General features: G+C 31.1%; 1 protein-coding gene across 1 annotated transcript in view; it reads right to left on the bottom strand.

Moving 5' to 3' along the window:
- LOC120346535 (uncharacterized) overlaps window positions 1-16,906 on the bottom strand; it is a 66,688-nt gene extending 49,782 nt beyond the window's left edge. The window contains exons 1-37 of the mRNA XM_078114947.1: window positions 16,774-16,906; window positions 16,246-16,328; window positions 15,675-15,828; window positions 15,486-15,568; window positions 15,244-15,397; window positions 14,487-14,569; window positions 14,246-14,399; window positions 13,793-13,875; window positions 13,565-13,718; window positions 13,412-13,494; window positions 13,100-13,253; window positions 12,902-12,984; window positions 12,668-12,821; window positions 11,991-12,073; window positions 11,609-11,762; window positions 10,704-10,786; window positions 10,313-10,466; window positions 10,145-10,227; window positions 9,891-10,044; window positions 9,672-9,754; window positions 9,223-9,376; window positions 8,680-8,762; window positions 8,310-8,463; window positions 7,768-7,850; window positions 7,435-7,588; window positions 5,137-5,219; window positions 4,875-5,028; window positions 4,354-4,436; window positions 3,917-4,070; window positions 3,757-3,839; window positions 3,508-3,661; window positions 3,159-3,241; window positions 2,851-3,004; window positions 2,563-2,645; window positions 2,012-2,165; window positions 1,728-1,810; window positions 265-418 (exon numbers count right to left, since the gene is read on the bottom strand). Coding sequence (XP_077971073.1) covers window positions 265-418; window positions 1,728-1,810; window positions 2,012-2,165; window positions 2,563-2,645; window positions 2,851-3,004; window positions 3,159-3,241; window positions 3,508-3,661; window positions 3,757-3,839; window positions 3,917-4,070; window positions 4,354-4,436; window positions 4,875-5,028; window positions 5,137-5,219; window positions 7,435-7,588; window positions 7,768-7,850; window positions 8,310-8,463; window positions 8,680-8,762; window positions 9,223-9,376; window positions 9,672-9,754; window positions 9,891-10,044; window positions 10,145-10,227; window positions 10,313-10,466; window positions 10,704-10,786; window positions 11,609-11,762; window positions 11,991-12,073; window positions 12,668-12,821; window positions 12,902-12,984; window positions 13,100-13,253; window positions 13,412-13,494; window positions 13,565-13,718; window positions 13,793-13,875; window positions 14,246-14,399; window positions 14,487-14,569; window positions 15,244-15,397; window positions 15,486-15,568; window positions 15,675-15,828; window positions 16,246-16,328; window positions 16,774-16,778 — 4,271 coding nt within the window. The 5' untranslated portion in view covers window positions 16,779-16,906. The remainder of the gene's footprint in view (window positions 1-264; window positions 419-1,727; window positions 1,811-2,011; window positions 2,166-2,562; window positions 2,646-2,850; window positions 3,005-3,158; window positions 3,242-3,507; window positions 3,662-3,756; window positions 3,840-3,916; window positions 4,071-4,353; window positions 4,437-4,874; window positions 5,029-5,136; window positions 5,220-7,434; window positions 7,589-7,767; window positions 7,851-8,309; window positions 8,464-8,679; window positions 8,763-9,222; window positions 9,377-9,671; window positions 9,755-9,890; window positions 10,045-10,144; window positions 10,228-10,312; window positions 10,467-10,703; window positions 10,787-11,608; window positions 11,763-11,990; window positions 12,074-12,667; window positions 12,822-12,901; window positions 12,985-13,099; window positions 13,254-13,411; window positions 13,495-13,564; window positions 13,719-13,792; window positions 13,876-14,245; window positions 14,400-14,486; window positions 14,570-15,243; window positions 15,398-15,485; window positions 15,569-15,674; window positions 15,829-16,245; window positions 16,329-16,773) is intronic.
- Window positions 16,907-17,005: the final 99 nt, after the last annotated feature.

Genomic DNA, 17,005 nt, shown 5'->3' with positions numbered 1-17,005 from the left:
ATTGATGTTTGGGAATATATAAGTATTTGCATTTTATTCAGTGGAAGAGAATAAATAGCTCACAAGCGAGGCATTTTTTCATACCACAATGACAGTCACTTCAATAATCCAAGTCATGCTTTAGTCAAATAGACATTTACACTTTCAGAATATAGTATGATCAACAATAATAAACCTGCAGTGAATTTTTTCTTAATCTTATACAGAATTTAAAGTTTCTTGCTCTCTATATCAAATTCTTAACACACATAAAGACACGCTTACCTTATATTCCACATATCATATTTGCTTATCTGATCTAACGGCAGTTTGGTTGGATATCCATGACCTTCTTCAAGACATTCAACAGATTCCCATATAGTTATATAGCATTCAACAGAATTAGGACCATAATATGTAGTGCAATTATCAGGATAAACTGGGCGAACGATCAGATAAAACATAGTGAGAGATGCGTAACGCAGTTCGTTAAAACAAATTTGAAATCTTTTACTACTTTCTAATTTTAATTCTAAAATTTGTTGACAATTAGAAAATGAATATTCCATCTGAGGAGTAAAAAAGACATGACCTTATTTCACCATTGCTTCCTGATGATAATTTGTGAGATCTAATTTGACTCACATTTTTTTCTATGTGTAAAATTTTTGTGAACAATAAAACAGCCTTTTTAAACAACAACTAAGTTAAGGTCTTATTTAACATTGTCTCTGCTGCCATACTCTTGTCAAGCTGTAATGTTCGTTACAATGTTATTACTTCAATAGTACACTAATCTGACTCTCCACTTGTTTATTTGAAGTTTGATCATTTTTTTATTTAAAAGATTCAGTGTTTTTTAAATTTCATTTCAAAATTTTTTGAATTAGAAATTTGAATGGTCTAAGTCAGGGGTGTGCAACCTTTTTTGCAGGCGGGCCAAATATCAATAACCGGTTGAAACCGCGGGCCGCACCTTAATTTAACAAATGCGCTCTATTGGTTGCAGGCACAAAATGATGTTTTTTTGTTATTGATCTCATGTCATCATTAGGGTCCTTGCAGAAATGATGAGGTAAAATGCATAAATTTCTCAAAACTGTAATTCAAATATATCGTCACACCCAATTTAAACGAATTCAGTAAGAAATTTGCTGCTGGATACTTTTCTCGACTATACTTTTATCCAAATTTGCTTGAATGGAAGTGCTAGAGTGCCAGCAATTCGATATGACGCCCATTTTAGAAAAAAATATGCTACCGAAATATACCATATTTGAGGCCATGACTTTTTTTAAATGTGGAAAGTTATCTTAGTTGAGTTGAGATGTTTTCAGTGAAATACGCCAAGATTCATTTCCAAATAATTTTCTGTCAAATCTTATTCTAGGTTAGATTTATAGAAAATCAACGGATAGGCTGGAACCAAAACTCATTTAGCTTTTGTATTTTTTAATATTAAATTATTTTAAACTGCTCTACAGTTGCCTCCGAGGGCCGCACAATTTTCCCCTGTGGACCGCATTTGGCCCACGGGCCGCACTTTGCACACCCCTGGTCTAAGTCAAAAAGCTGCTTAATGTCAACATTCACTGTATGATAATCAATCTGACATAGTTTTGACTGTACAAACTGGCAACAGTGAACATCCTGTGCAATATTTAATTTGTCGGTTACACAAAACACAGACAATTCAAGTATGACAAATGAATAGATCATAACTCAATTTTCATAAACAGTAATCATACCCATTCCAAAACAGTTTAGTTGATGAGATTTACTAGCATTATCAGCAGAAGCAAAAGTAGCATTGAAAAAGTATCCAACTTCCCTAAAATAGAATTAATATTGTGATGATAAAATATATCTTTCTGATTCAATCAAATTTTTTGATATTGTAAATTAATTGAATGTGTGAAGAATAATAAAAATAATAAATGAATACCTACTGGCAGTAGTAGTATATATATATCTGTCAATACATACTGGGACAGGCTGTTTATATTAATGACTAATAAAAAACTCAATATACCTCAAATTCATTTCGTCCAAAGTTCCATGCTCATCAGAAGTCAAATTGTTAGGATATTTATCACCTTCCTCCACACAACTCGCGATATCCCATATTGTTATCAAACATTCATCTGAATGAGGTCCATAGTACTTGGTGCAATTTTTAGGATAAACTGAAAGTGTGAAATTTATATATATATATGATTTTTTGAACTGTGTACCTCATCAAAATTAGCTGATTTAGGAAAAACAACAGAAAAAAGTTAACATTGATGAATTCGTCTAATGGCATTACAGGAATGGTTTGTTAGGATGAATTTCTGGAAATACCCTAATATAGATAACTAGAAGATATTTCAAACTTTTTTTCATCAAAAGTGACTTATTATACTCAATAGCATACAAAACATAAGAGAGAAATGTTACCTCCTATATTAACAAATGTGAGTCAACTGTCACTATGAAATGGATCACATTGGAAGAAACACTTCAAAAAGAATTACTGAACCCCAAAAAATGTCAGTCGAATCTTGTCAAAAGTTGTATTTGTAACTTTCTATGCATACTAACCGAGACCAAAGCATTGAAGTTGCATTTCCACATTCCCATTATCTGACCCATTCATCAGCATTGTGAAGTTAAGAATATTCTCTCTTAAAATAGAAATATCAATAAACATGTAGCAATGTAGCATTGGTTCCACAATTAATCAGAGTAAATTTAATCAATATATCTGCACCACACAAAAAAAACCATGAAGATATCAACCACAAGATATCCTATTATGACGTCAAGCCCCACTGATGTACATTTGTACGTACTGCGACAATGAGATTTGAAAACAAGGTAAATAAATACCGGATGTTCATGTCCGAATGAACTTGAAATTGATTAGATGATAACTTGGTTGGATACAATGTTCCTTGTTTCAAACATTCTGCTTCTTTCCATATTGTTTCCAAGCATTCAACAGAATTAGGTCCATAGTATTTAGTGCAGTTCAATGGATAAACTAGGTTTAAGTTGATAAAATGTTTAAATTGTCAATCAAATTATATCATTCAAATAGAATATCTCAAATACACCACTCCCTAAATCTATGATTTAAAATGAAATTTGGTATGTCACAAAATTAATGGCTATGCTAGTGTTGTCTAAATACTTGCCCATTCCAAAGCAGTTCAACTGATCAACAGCACTACCGTTATCAGCTGATATTGCAGTATAGTTGAACAAAGTTCCAACTTGTCTAAAAAAAGGAAATGTTTTTGTTTAGGATCAGAAATAGTTGTTTAGGAACAGAAGGTGTCAATGGGCTCAATAGAAAAAATAGATCGTACATTTAAAGTTGAAAAAAAATTGATATTTTTCAGTTCAATAGTATTTAAATATTGTCATTTCAAAAATATAAACATTAGAGAGAATTCAATACATGTTATTTATCAATCCATAAAGTATTACAAACACTATATCGTTCCTATTTTTAATTGAAAATAAACTTAAAACATAAAATACCTGAGATTTTGTTCATCCAAATAATCATGCTCACTCTCATTAAGTTTTAATGGATGTTTGAATCCTTCAGGTAAGCAATAAGCAATCTCCCAAATTGTTTCCAAACATTCTACTGAATGAGGCCCATAATAGTATGTACAATTTTCAGGATAAACTAATTGGAACAGAAACAAAAATTGAAAACCCATGGACAAAATTACTTGTTAAATTGAAAAATTGATTTTATATGATCTATCTATAGTAACATACCAATTCCAAAGCAAACAAGCTGCATCTCTGCACTTTCATTATCTGCATTTTCTTTTATAGTTGTGAAATTATGATTTATTTCCCTGAAATATGGATTTTACCAAATACAATGAAAATGGTTAAAATGGTTTGTCATAAGATCTCACATCTCATAATATACCTCAGATCCATTGTTCCATATTCTTCTACTTCAAACTGAGATAATTTCTCAGGAAATTTAGTTCCTTCTTCAAGACATTTTACTGAATCCCATATTGTTACGAGGCATTCAACAGAATTTGGTCCATAATATTTAGTGCAATTTTCAGGATAAACTAAAATATAATACCAAAATAAAATCACAAAAAATCATGAACGAATGAAACATAATTAAAACAAATCATTGCATTAGAAAGTTTTCATATTTTCATTTTGTGAGCTTTCTGGTTAAACATTATACATTGATGCATATCATTCATGCCTGATAAGTTTTCTTGGTATTGAGTAAAGACAGTTGAGTAGAAGCTTCGATGGAATGATATTAACAATTTTTTACCACACCACAACTTAGATAATTATAAAACTAAAACGTTGTTCTTCAGAACTTGAAATACTCACCCATTCCAAAGCAGTGTTGTTGACTTGTAATGTTGCCCTCATCAGCTGCTTTTGCAGTATCATTGAATATTCCACCTATCTCCCTATGGTAAAAATAAAACTTCCTTATTATAAGAATTCTAAATTTAAAAGTTTGTAATTTAGAAAAATAATTAATTTCAGTCATTTATAAAAAGAAATTGACTATATTTGCCGGTATACTATATTTACTATATGTACTAAATTTACTAATATGTTTTTTTAATAAATGCATAGTTTATTTCTTTGATTTTAAAATCTTCCATGCAAGGTCTTGCTTTGGTTGATAAGGAATTTCGCGACGTCTATGACAATGAGAACTTCTGTTATTGTGCTGAACATGTTCATACTTTCAGTGGTTCAATATCCAACGCCCATGCATGGTTGGCTACTTTGGGCAATCTTGTGGTAAAAAAGGACTATAATTCTGACACTTAGCTGAGTGAGTCGATTATAAGTGTAATGAAACTGGTACTGAATAAAAAAAATATCAGTCATGTTACCTCAAATTCTTGGCGTCCAAATTTTTTAATTCATCTTCAGTACGATTCTCAGGATATTTGTATCCATCAGAAAGACACAATGCAGTACTCCATATTGTTTCAAGACATGCAATTGAGTGTGGTCCATAATAATTAGTGCAGTTTGCAGGATAGACTTCAAAATATTAACCAATCAATTATATATAAGACAAAGACAAATCATAGAAACAATATAGAACTTAAAAAAAAGGAAAATAAAATTACTCCTCAAGGAAATACATACCAATCCCAAAACAGTACAACTGCAAGCTACTATTCCCACTATCAGCCCCCTGTTTTATATTTGAAAACTCTGCCAATATTTCTCTGGAAAATAAAAATAAAATTATGTATTGAGCTTCAAAAATCTCATGATTATTCTAGAAACAAGAAAATTACCGATAAAAAATGCAGCAAAGTATTCTAGTAAATACTAGGGATGCGACGAATCCAAAAAGGTTCGGCTCGGCCGAATCCCGAGTATTTGCGCTGGACTCGTGTCCGAGTCCCGAGTCCAATACTTTTACATAGCTCCGAAATAAATACATAAAGTGATGCTGTTGTTCGCGTATATTCATTCTGTATGATAAGACTATGTAATTAAAAACGTTGCACATAAACACTATTGCTTTCGAGACAATCATTCGCTGAGCGGCTAGTTTAAATTAGTATAAATAGGTCCTATTCCCCGTTGAAGGAATAAATACTTTGTTACGTTACTCTGATCTACCGCCGCGTCGACTGCTGACGACGCCGCGCTCGTGTCCTGTCACGATAAATGTGGGCCATAACCCACACGTTTGGAACAAATTTTTTATGGGAAATTTTTACTTATATGTTATCTTTTTCAGTCGGCGCTGATACAGACGCCCATCTCCGTGACAAATGAGATAATAATAAAGAATTGCCAACTGCGGAAGCATCGAATAAATGTATCTTATAAATATATCGTAACAAAATAGCTAACTATTCTTCGTTTAAAAACCATCAATAGCGATTGTCGAAATCCGCGGAATCCGCGGAATGTGTAATTGTTGATTATAATTCAATCAGAGAGACGCAAAAGGCGAAATGTGTTATATGCTAAGTTACGGCTGTCTGTTCAAACTCATGGTCATGACGCAATCATTTTCATTAATACAAATAACGACGCTTTGAAAAGCAAAACCGAATTTATTGACATTAATTCAGAAGTGAGAGTTACGACTAAGATTTAAGCCACGATAGGTATTGTTCGCTTAAAATAGGGACCGTAATTTACAAACTGTGATATGGAAGATCAAATCCAGAAGATGAGACCAGAATAAAATTAATTTGTTTATGAATTCACTAATTAATAGCTGTCTTTAATATCTTTGCCGATTTGTACTCACACTTCTGCCTGAAATATAAAAACGAAACTTCGATGTCCGGAGTTGCGTGAGAGCTGATAGTGAAAAAAGGTGCTTTAAAAATATAGTTTACTAACAATAATCAGGATGTCGGTCGCCGAAACAATCGCGGTGACAAAAAAAACAATTCGCGATTGTGATAAAATTACGGATAAGAAGTAAAGGCGCCGCTTTTTTATTGAGGCTCCAGTCTTCTAGTAATTTTCTACTATCGGTAAATAAAAAGAAATAGTCGAATTATTCGATCAGGAAAAATTCGATTTTGCCCGTCACTAATCGCGGTGTATTTAAATACTTATTGAATAAAAAGTCGGCCCGATTAACATTCAATTACCACGAGTAATAGTTTCCAAATTTATGCACATTTAATCGATGTGACTTGCGAGATTGTTTTTGTACATATATACGATTGTAACGCCACTGACATCTGCGAGTTGTACTTTTCTCTCAAAAAATCCGTAATTTTCACTATTTTATCGTTTCATTTCTAACATTTCTCACATTTGTTTCTCTCCGGAAATGGCAAGATCATTTGTGGAACGATAAAAGACGAACAGTGCGACATGGTTACCCCTGATTACGGATTAATCACTGTTCGAGGATTATCAAGTATATGCTTGAAATAGGACGTGGTAAGCATTTACTAAACGACGTCTGGCAATGAAAGGCAAGCTACACGCAACACTGGAATTTATTCAGCTGACTCTCGCTGACGTTTTTTAGTTCTTACGACGTCGTGAATTTGTAGTTTTGGCGCCTAGTTTTAATTTCACCGTAGAGAAAATAGGCTGGACAGTCTCGTGGCAAAACAGAACGAAAAAGTTGAATTTCTCGTCTAATCCGCCACCAGTCTGCGCTTGACTATCGCGTGACGTATGATATCCCGGACTCGGGTAAAATCATCAAAGACTCGGGCCGAATCCGAGTATCAAATTACCAGAGATTCGGCCACGAATCCGAGCACGAGTCCGAATCTTGTCGCATCCCTAGTAAATACTGGTAAAATCCGGTAATAAAATCGAGGTCAAAAGATAAAAGACCACATCACCGCTATTGCCAACAGCTTCATTTTATAAAAAAAAAAAGACTTCAATTCAAACCTTCTAATTGCATATTTTTTATTTTGCCTCAAATTAATATATTTACACTACCTCAAAGTATCATCATCATATTCCTCAATTTTATCAGCTTCCAACTTGTTTGGATATCCTGAACCTTCAATGAGGCAATCTACTGATTCCCAGATTGTTTCGAGACATGATAGAGAATTAGGTCCATAGTATTTAGTGCAGTTATCAGGATACTCTGAATCAGAATGCTAGCTAAAATCTTTGGTGGTAGAAAAATAATAAATGATCTCCTTATTCAGTCAGTGTATTACATTATTTGATACCACGATAATAACCCCCACTTTCACTAAAAATAGTATGTATCAGTATTAGTATAGTACTAATCTTGTCATAAATTATAACTTTTGATCATACTCATCCCAAAGCATTCAAACTGATTTGTTATATTCCCCTGATCAGCAGTATCAGCATAAAATTTGAATAGTTCAGCCACTTCCCTGAAAATAAAAAATAATTTGCATCATTTAATCAACATCTTACTAAAAATCACTTTACACTGATATAGTAGGCATTCAAGCTCTGAGTAGGGATATTAGGAAAGTCAGTATTGTAGAGTGGGTAAAACCGAAGCTATTCAAAAGTTCAACTTCAGCATTGATTTTCCTATTTTCGAATGCCTAGTTAATTAAACCGAAAGATGGAAGTGTGACTTCGATTTCAAAGCAAACTAAATTTGTAGGTTTCAACTCCATATCCATTGTTTAAAATATAATAAACAAATGGATACTTTTAAAATATGATAAAATATGATGCTATAACTATCTGCAAAAATAAAACCCTATAGTCTCAAACACTAAATGATCTCTCGAATAAAAATGCCCTGAATAATAAGAATCTGCTGATTCAAATACTTGAATATGCAATGCTTTTTAATATAAACCAAATGTTTGCTTCACCTCAAGTTCATTTCATCCAAGATATTACGTTCATCTGTTGTGAGATTACGTGGATAATTATATCCCTCCTTCAAACATGTTGCATTTTCCCAGATTGTCTCCAAACATTCAACCGAGTGTGGCCCATAGTAATTTGAACAATTAGCAGGATACACTGAAACATTTTGAACACTGTCAGATCAATTTTTCAAATAATGTATGAAATAAATTGGGCAATATTGACAGAAAAAATTAAATGATGAGGAAAATAATCTGAAGTCAAATTAATATAACAGAATGTTTAAATTACCAATTTGTATTATTGAACTTTTTATCTGGTTAAAGATAATATTCATTTCTTCTGTACTGTGAATTAGATAGTATAACTTACCTATGCCAAAACACTCAAGTTGCTTTGAACTGTTCCCCGAGTCTGCCACAGTGAACGTTGTGTTGTATTCGTTCAGAATTTCTCTGCATTAAATGAGAATATCAATGTTATAAAAGTATTAATAGCTGTAAGATAAAAAGTATTGTAAGCAGGTTATTTTATTGTCAAGTTTCATGAAGTTTATGTCTTTATCATTCAAAATAATCATCCACTCAAGACAATATAGTATGTAAGATCTAGAGCTTACCAAGTGTACCAATACCGAGATTGAAGCTGCATAAACTTCATAAAATTTATAAATATGTGAGGCTTCAGTTTTAAAAGAGTGATTAATTTTGCGTTGTCTCAAAATTTTAAATGATGGACAAACGTAATTATAGTGATATGTTAACTAACTAGCTGGGATTAGAGATTTGAGATTCATCACCTGCAATGGTAGCATGAATACTTGCTTAATCGGAACAACATTCCCAATCAATCAGTTACTCTTTTTTATCTTATGTTAAATGTTGTCCAGTAATACAATAAATATAGTCATTTAACCTTAGGTTCATCTGGTTATATTTATCCAACTCATCTGCAGTAAGTTTGCTGGGAAATTTTGTTCCTTTATGTAAGCAGGTAATTGAAAGCCACATTGTTATCAAACAATCAACTGAATGAGGACCATAGTAATCTGTACAATTAGCTGGATATTCTGTAGCAAAATCAAAAATCACAGTGTATCAGTATAAGAAAAAATAGTGGCATTTCTTGACAACGATTCAATTTTTCTAGAAAAAGTGACAGGTCAGAAAGTTTAAATGAATTTCAGACAGAAGTATATTATAGAATTAATTGTATTACTTGTAATGAGCTAAGCTGTACATGACATGATGTTAAACATACACATATCACACTTTGCTGAAAAAAATCAAGCAAAAAGCAACAAAATCAATATTTGTTCTACCAAAACCAATAAGCTGATCTTATTTTGGACTGAACACAGTTACCTAATCCAAAACATTCCAGCTGACTTGAAAAATTTCCATTGTTGGCGGAAAATGCGGTTTCATTAAATAATTCTGTTACATTTCTAAAAACAAATCAAAAAGTTTTAGACACAGGTAGTCATTCATGATCGAAAAAATGGTATAACCAGTCCTTTTAGTCATTACATTTAGCAATATGTTTTAACTTAAATCATATTTAATGAAAAATATATTCCTAACCTGATATCTATTTCATCTAATTCAACCTTTTCATTGATTGTCAGATTAGTTGGATAATCATATCCTTCGTATAAACATGTAGCATTTACCCACATTGTAATCAAACAATCAACAGAATGTGGTCCATAATAGAATGTGCAGTTTTCCGGGTAAACTAAAATACATAATGTAAAAGTAAAGACAAAATATATTTGAACAGTTCACAAGTTAATATAAAAGCAAGCACAAACATTGCCCAAAAATAACAAGCTAACCGAGTCCAAAGCAAGCAAGTTGTTCAGCAGTATCACCACCATCAGCAAGATTGTGTGTATTGTTGAAATCTTTTACAACTTCTCTGTAAAAAATCAAGTTGATCATAAGTATAATAATTTAGTTGTATGACCAAATGAATTTTAGAGATTAATTAAAAAGATATTTACCTCAGATTCATTTTATTGAAAACATCGATTTCCTCAGATACAAGTTTTCTTGGGTATTCATGTCCATTTGACAAACATTTTTCTTGAGTCCATATTACAACTAGACATTCAACTGGGTGTGGTCCATAGTACTCCACGCAGTGCATAGGATAAACTGAGAAAAGTAACGCATAATATTATATTCCCACATTTAGTAAAACTGAACAAATTCAAAATAATTTTATACGATTATCAACATTTTAGCAAGATTATGAACAGTTATGAAAACAACTATTTCCATGAAGAGCTTCCTCAAATTTTATATTTTTGACTGTCTCACTGAAACCAAAATGTCTGTACATTGATGTATGGGCACATTCATAAATAAAAATTTCAATGAAAAACATCTTACCCATTCCATAACATTCTTCTTGATAGAAAATGCTGCCATTGTTTGCTGAAAAAGCTGTGATATTGAACTCTTCCTCAATTTCCCTTAATACAAAATCTCATCATTTATTGTTATTTGTATGGAAAATCAAATCAATCAATATCAGTCAGATCAAAAAAACATTTATTAATTTTTTGTTTTAACATTTTTCTCAAGAATAGAGCCATATTCCTAAATGGAATGCACTTCTCGAGCTATGGACAGAATTTTTGCTCCAAACTGAACGAGGATCCAGTTTGTGTTTAATTTAAAAAAAAAATTTTGTTTACAAGTTTAGACCCAATCAAAGAGGATGTAGACTAAAACTGGGTATTGAACTAATCTGAGATTTTTGCGTTACCAACAAACTCAATTATTGGTTACGTCCAGTGGTGGGAATCAGCCGTTTCGCACTGGTTCTATAGAACCCTCTTACAAATTTTATGAGATCAGCGAACCGGTTAGAATTCCTAGTTACTGTCAATGTTCTGTTTATAACAGAACCGGCTGAAAAATATGACTTTTGTGATGAAACCGGCTGACAAAAAATTTGAATCCCACCACTGGTTACGTCTTGTATGCAAACGAATTAAACACGGATCTAAGTACACTTGTACTGCATTAACTGTGACAACAATTCAAGTCATGATGTATCTAGCAAATTATATTGAAATTTAATATTAAATGCAGCATTGTTTGTTTCTTTGTTTCGCCTATAAATAGTACATTTATAATATATGATATTTCAGTATCTGAAAAAAAGTCACATAGTAAAGAAAATACTCTACATATACATTGAATAAGCAATTAACATAACTGTGGTATGTATAAGATTATGATTCTGGTAATAGTAAAATTAATTATAATGCTACGTAAATTTGACTAACCTTAAATTCATTTTATCAAGATTATCGAGTTCATATGATGTCATATTCTTAGGATGATTATATCCTTCCAGCAAACATGTTGCATTATACCAAAGTGTTTCCAGACATTCAACACTGTGTGGACCATAATAGTTGGTGCAATTCAATGGAAAGACTGAAAAATATTTTAAATTGCTAATGACTTACTGAAAAATTTGTAGCAAAAAAACTAGAAAGTTGAGATGAATTTATTTGGGAATTAGTAATAACTATTTCGCATTATGTTTTATAATATTAAATAACCATATATACAAAATTTAATAAAGCATATTTTAGATGCAAACTTTAACCAAAATTGTGTGTATTAAAATAATAAATCCAAATATTTATAAGACCAAATTACCATATCCAAAGCAATATTCTTGGTAAGACTGATTACCAGCATCAGCAATTGTGAAGGTTTGGTCGAATTCGTTAATCACTTCCCTATAAATAGAGAACTCATTATTATACTCAAGTATCCAACAAAAATGGTCAACACCATAAAAAGTCACAACAGTCATCCAAATTATTTCAAGAGTCTGTATGCTAAAAGTTTTTGAATTTGATTTTAATGTTGCGATATGTATCATACTTGTTCGAATATAATACACAAAATTCTGTACTTATTTTCAATCAAAAATTAAGGGTGCATGTTATAATCGAATGAATAGCAAACCGGTACCACCCTTTTGCCCGGTAGATACAATTGAGCAATCACTATTTCTTGTGCGCCTTTTTTATCATAAATTTTAGAGATTATTTTATTATAATTAAGAATAATTTCATCACTAGTTTTACCATTCTCATTTCGATGTATTTTAAGGTAAGGTATATTTAATTGTTATTTCAGGAAGATAGCTGACAGCAAATGGCCGTTCAGAATCATTGATAGCAACATAGAATTATTATCTGTGTCACCATTGCTATCAGCAGTAAAAGGAATATTGAATTCAAAAATGACTTCCCTGATATAAAAAGAAATACTATTTGAAGAAAAAAGCATAATAAAAAACAACATAGGCAATTTATCTGACTGACCTCAGATTCATTTGGTCCAAACGATGCAAATCTTCAGCATCACGATTAGATGGATACTTGCTGCCTTCAGCCAGACAGTTTGCAGATAACCATATCGTTAGCAAACATTCAATGGAATGAGGTCCATAATAATTTGTACAGTTCGCAGGATAAACTTAATTTATGAAATGTAATATTATCATGAAATATCATAATGAATACTGCAGTCAATGAATCAACATTGGGTTCACTTACCAATTCCAAGGCAAAAACTTTGATTAGCTGTGTTTCCACTATCCGCCGACAAAAATGTGTTATTGAACTTTTCTGTCACCTCCCTACATCAAAGTAACATATTACAGCAATTTAAAACATGGTTACAATCATTACCAATAACCACATTGTTAATGAAATATCTATACTAAAATATTCAAATCAATGTATGTATCTTGCCTTATGTCCAAAGTTTCCAAATGCTTCAAATATTCGGAATCAAGCTTATTGGGATATTTGGTTCCTTCAATCAAACATCTAGCAGACAACCATATTGTTGATAAGCATTCAATAGAATGGGGTCCGTAGTAGTTAGTACAGTTAGTGGGGAACACTAAAATTTTAAAATTGAAGTTACAAAAAAAATATTGACCTCCAAGTCACGCTATAATGGACGATTGATATCGTTGCAAACAACAAAGGCTTAATTCAACAAATTATTCTGAAAATATAGAATAAATAAGTAAAGAAAAGATAATGCTAGTTTCCTACCCAAGCCAAGGCAAATAGACTGGTGTTCTGAATCTCCATTGTCAGCTGCAAGAAATGAGTTGTTAAATTCCAGAATTATCTCCCTGAAACAAAGTGAAACATCATATCATGCTGGTACTCTTAAGACTTTAAAAGATTGAACAAAACGAATACCTTATATTTAGTTCATCTAAACGAGTTAGATCAGTTTCATTTCTTTTATTTGGATATTTAGATCCCTCTTTCAAACATTTAGCAGACAACCATATAGTTTCCAAGCATTTAACAGGGTGAGGTCCATAATAGTTTGTACAATTTGAAGGATAAACTGAAAAGTAATATTTAAATGAAAGCAATCATAATTAGTTTTTCTAACTAAATTCAAAGTTATTTTATACAAACCCATTCCAAAACAATTAATCTGGTCTGTAACAAAACCACTCTCTGCTGACAAAAAAGTTGCATTGAATAAATCTTTAATATTTCTGTAAAAAATTAAATTAAATTCACAGTGAAATATACCTATCTACATTTTACAAAAAAAAGGGTAAGACAAAATATACAATAAGATAAAAATACGCAGATAAATAATAAAAAACCCTATATTACAAATATTTGTTTGCGTTTTTAGCAAGATTTAAGAACTTCCAATAGAATAATAACATAATTCAAACTATTTTCTCCTTATGACATCATAATTTTTAAAGAACAGTGACAGTTGATTTTATTTTTGTCCAAAAAGATTTCTTTAAATTATTCTACTTGGTTTCTATGTGGTTTACCTGAGTATATGTGTAAGAGTGCAAAGAATTATTGCTTTTTTTAATATGTTATAACAATAAATAAAATACTTACCTCAAATTCATTACATCCAAGTCTTCATGCTGATCAGTAGTAAGTTTTTCAGGATATTTGTAACCTTCAGGAAGGCATGAGACACTCATCCATATTGTGATCAAACATTCAACATCATGTGGACCATAGTAATTTGTGCAATTGGATGGATAAACTGGAAAATTTATGTGTTTAATGAAGGTATGATGAAGTAAATGCATAATGTGCTATAATATAAAATATATATATATATAATTCCTACCTACACCAAGACAATATGTTTGATTATCTGGATCTCCATTGTCAGCAGCAATAAAAGTGTTATTAAACTCTCCAATAACTTCGCTGTAATAACAATTTGTTTCTATTTGATTATGTGCTTCATACAAAAGAAAAAAAAAGGAAAAAAATTGTAACAGATATTTCCTTATTGAAAAGAAATTGAAGTGAAGTGAAGATATTTTATGTATGAGTACAAAATTGAATCAAACATTAAATGACATAAAGTATTTAGTATGTTGGGTACATAAAATAATAATCTGCATGAGTCTTTTTATTGGCATTTAATGACAAAATGAAAAAATAGACACATTAAATGACATAAAGTATTTAGTATGTTGGGTACATAAAATAATAATCTGCATGAGTCTTTTTATTGGCATTTAATGACAAAATGAAAAAATAGACACATTAAATGACATAAAGTATTTAGTATGTTGGGTACATAAAATAATAATCTGCATGAGTCTTTTTATTGGCATTTAATGACAAAATGAAAAAATAGACACATTAAATGACATAAAGTATTTAGTATGTTGGGTACATAAAATAATAATCTGCATGAGTCTTTTTATTGGCATTTAATGACAAAATGAAAAAATAGACACATTAAATGACATACAGTATTTAGTATGTTTGGTACATAAAATAATAATCTGTGTGAGTCTTAGTAATGACATTTGATGACAAAATAAAAATATAGACACATTGTGTATTTTTTTATGTGAGAATATGCACACCGGATATTCAAATCATCAATGCGGTCTAATTCAACTTCATCCCTTTTTTCTGGATATTTGCTTCCTTCTTCTAAACATTTAGCAGAAAACCAAATTGTTCCCAAACAATGAACAGAATGCGGCCCATAGTAGTTTGTACAATTAGAAGGATAGACTGTAAAATACAAACACATTGAAAAGCCTGAAGTGTTATATTCAAAATTGAACTAATATTGAATACTGAATGTCATAAAATGACTTACTGATACCAAGACAGAATGTCTGATTTGCTATGTCCCCACTGTCAGCAGCACTAAATGAATTGTTGAATTCAAGCGTCACTTCTCTAAAAAGTGCCAGGAAAAATGAGACAAGGTGTGAAAACCATACAGTTATATTTAATAGGTTTTTTCCGTCAGCTCCTTTGAAAAACAAAACACTAATAGGCCTACCTTATATTTAAAGTATCCAATCGGTTTAAATCTTCTGAATTCCGTTTTTCAGGAAATTTACTTCCTTCTTCTAAACATTTAGCAGACAACCAGATTGTTTCCAAGCAATCGACAGTGTGAGGGCCATAGTAGTTTGTACAATTTGCAGGGAAGACTAAACAATTTGACATAATTACGATTGTTCCAATACATGCAATAATAAACTGAGTTTCTGTCAGTTTAACAAAGTAATTGTTTTGAAGCAAGTTAACAGAGAAATTTTTATTTCACATGCTGTGCGGGGTGAGAAGTTTAATTACAATAAGTTAAAACTGATGGGACTGCTGTACCAAAATGTCCTTTAATTTAATAAGTGAAATTTACTATTCAAATTTTAGCAGTATAATACACTAGTTATCAAAACTTCAACTGAATATTTTCACAAAAACTTTTTTGCTATTTAAATGCTATTTAAAAAAAGTGCTTAAAGATTTTTGAATGAATGATTTTTGGGAAAGCAACATCCCAAGTAATAGACATAAATCTATAAAAATGTTATCAAAAGGTTATGCCAAACATGTTATATACATACCTATACCAAAACAAAATGTCTGATTATCCAAATCTCCATCATCAGCAGCATTGAATGTTTCATTGAATTTCCAGATTACTTCCCTGGTAAATATTTTATTAATGAATTCACAATGTTTTTTTCATAAAATAAGACAAAATGACTTATTATTACTCATTAATTTTATTTATTAATTTTATGAAAAAAAATAAATAAATAAAAGCAATGTGCAGCGTAACAATGTTTAAATAGTTATATGGAATTTATTGTTAGATAGGATTATCAACATAAAAGGGTAATTTATAGCCATTCTATAACCAGTTTTTATTAATAGTTTAGTGTAGCAACTGTCTTCGACATAGGCATTTTTTAAAATTATAACAAATAGATTGTTAAAATAAATTGTTAAAATAAAAGTGTCACAAGCAGCACCTTAAATCACATTCCACAAAAGAAATGAATCTTTGGGTTTTATATATTCAAAAATATATCCTTAAAAACAGGTTTACAGTATAACACTTGAACAAATATCACTGTGTCTTTGAATACCTCATATTCAGTGCATCCAATAAGTCCAGTTCATTTTCATCGCTCTTTTCTGGATATTTGCTTCCTTCTTCTAAGCATCTTGAAGACAACCATATTGTATTTAGGCATTCAACAGAATGCGGGCCATAGTAGTTTGTGCAATCAGTTGGATACACTGAAGTAAAATGATAACAAAACTCATCATCAAAATCATAGCTCTACCTTATAAAGTTTTTTAAAGTTTGGAAAAAAA

Source organism: Styela clava, chromosome 8 (assembly GCF_964204865.1).
Source record: "Styela clava chromosome 8, kaStyClav1.hap1.2, whole genome shotgun sequence".
Taxonomy (NCBI): domain Eukaryota; kingdom Metazoa; phylum Chordata; class Ascidiacea; order Stolidobranchia; family Styelidae; genus Styela; species Styela clava.
Note: the sequence above shows the minus strand (reverse complement) of the source record. Positions and strands in the feature narration are given on the sequence as shown.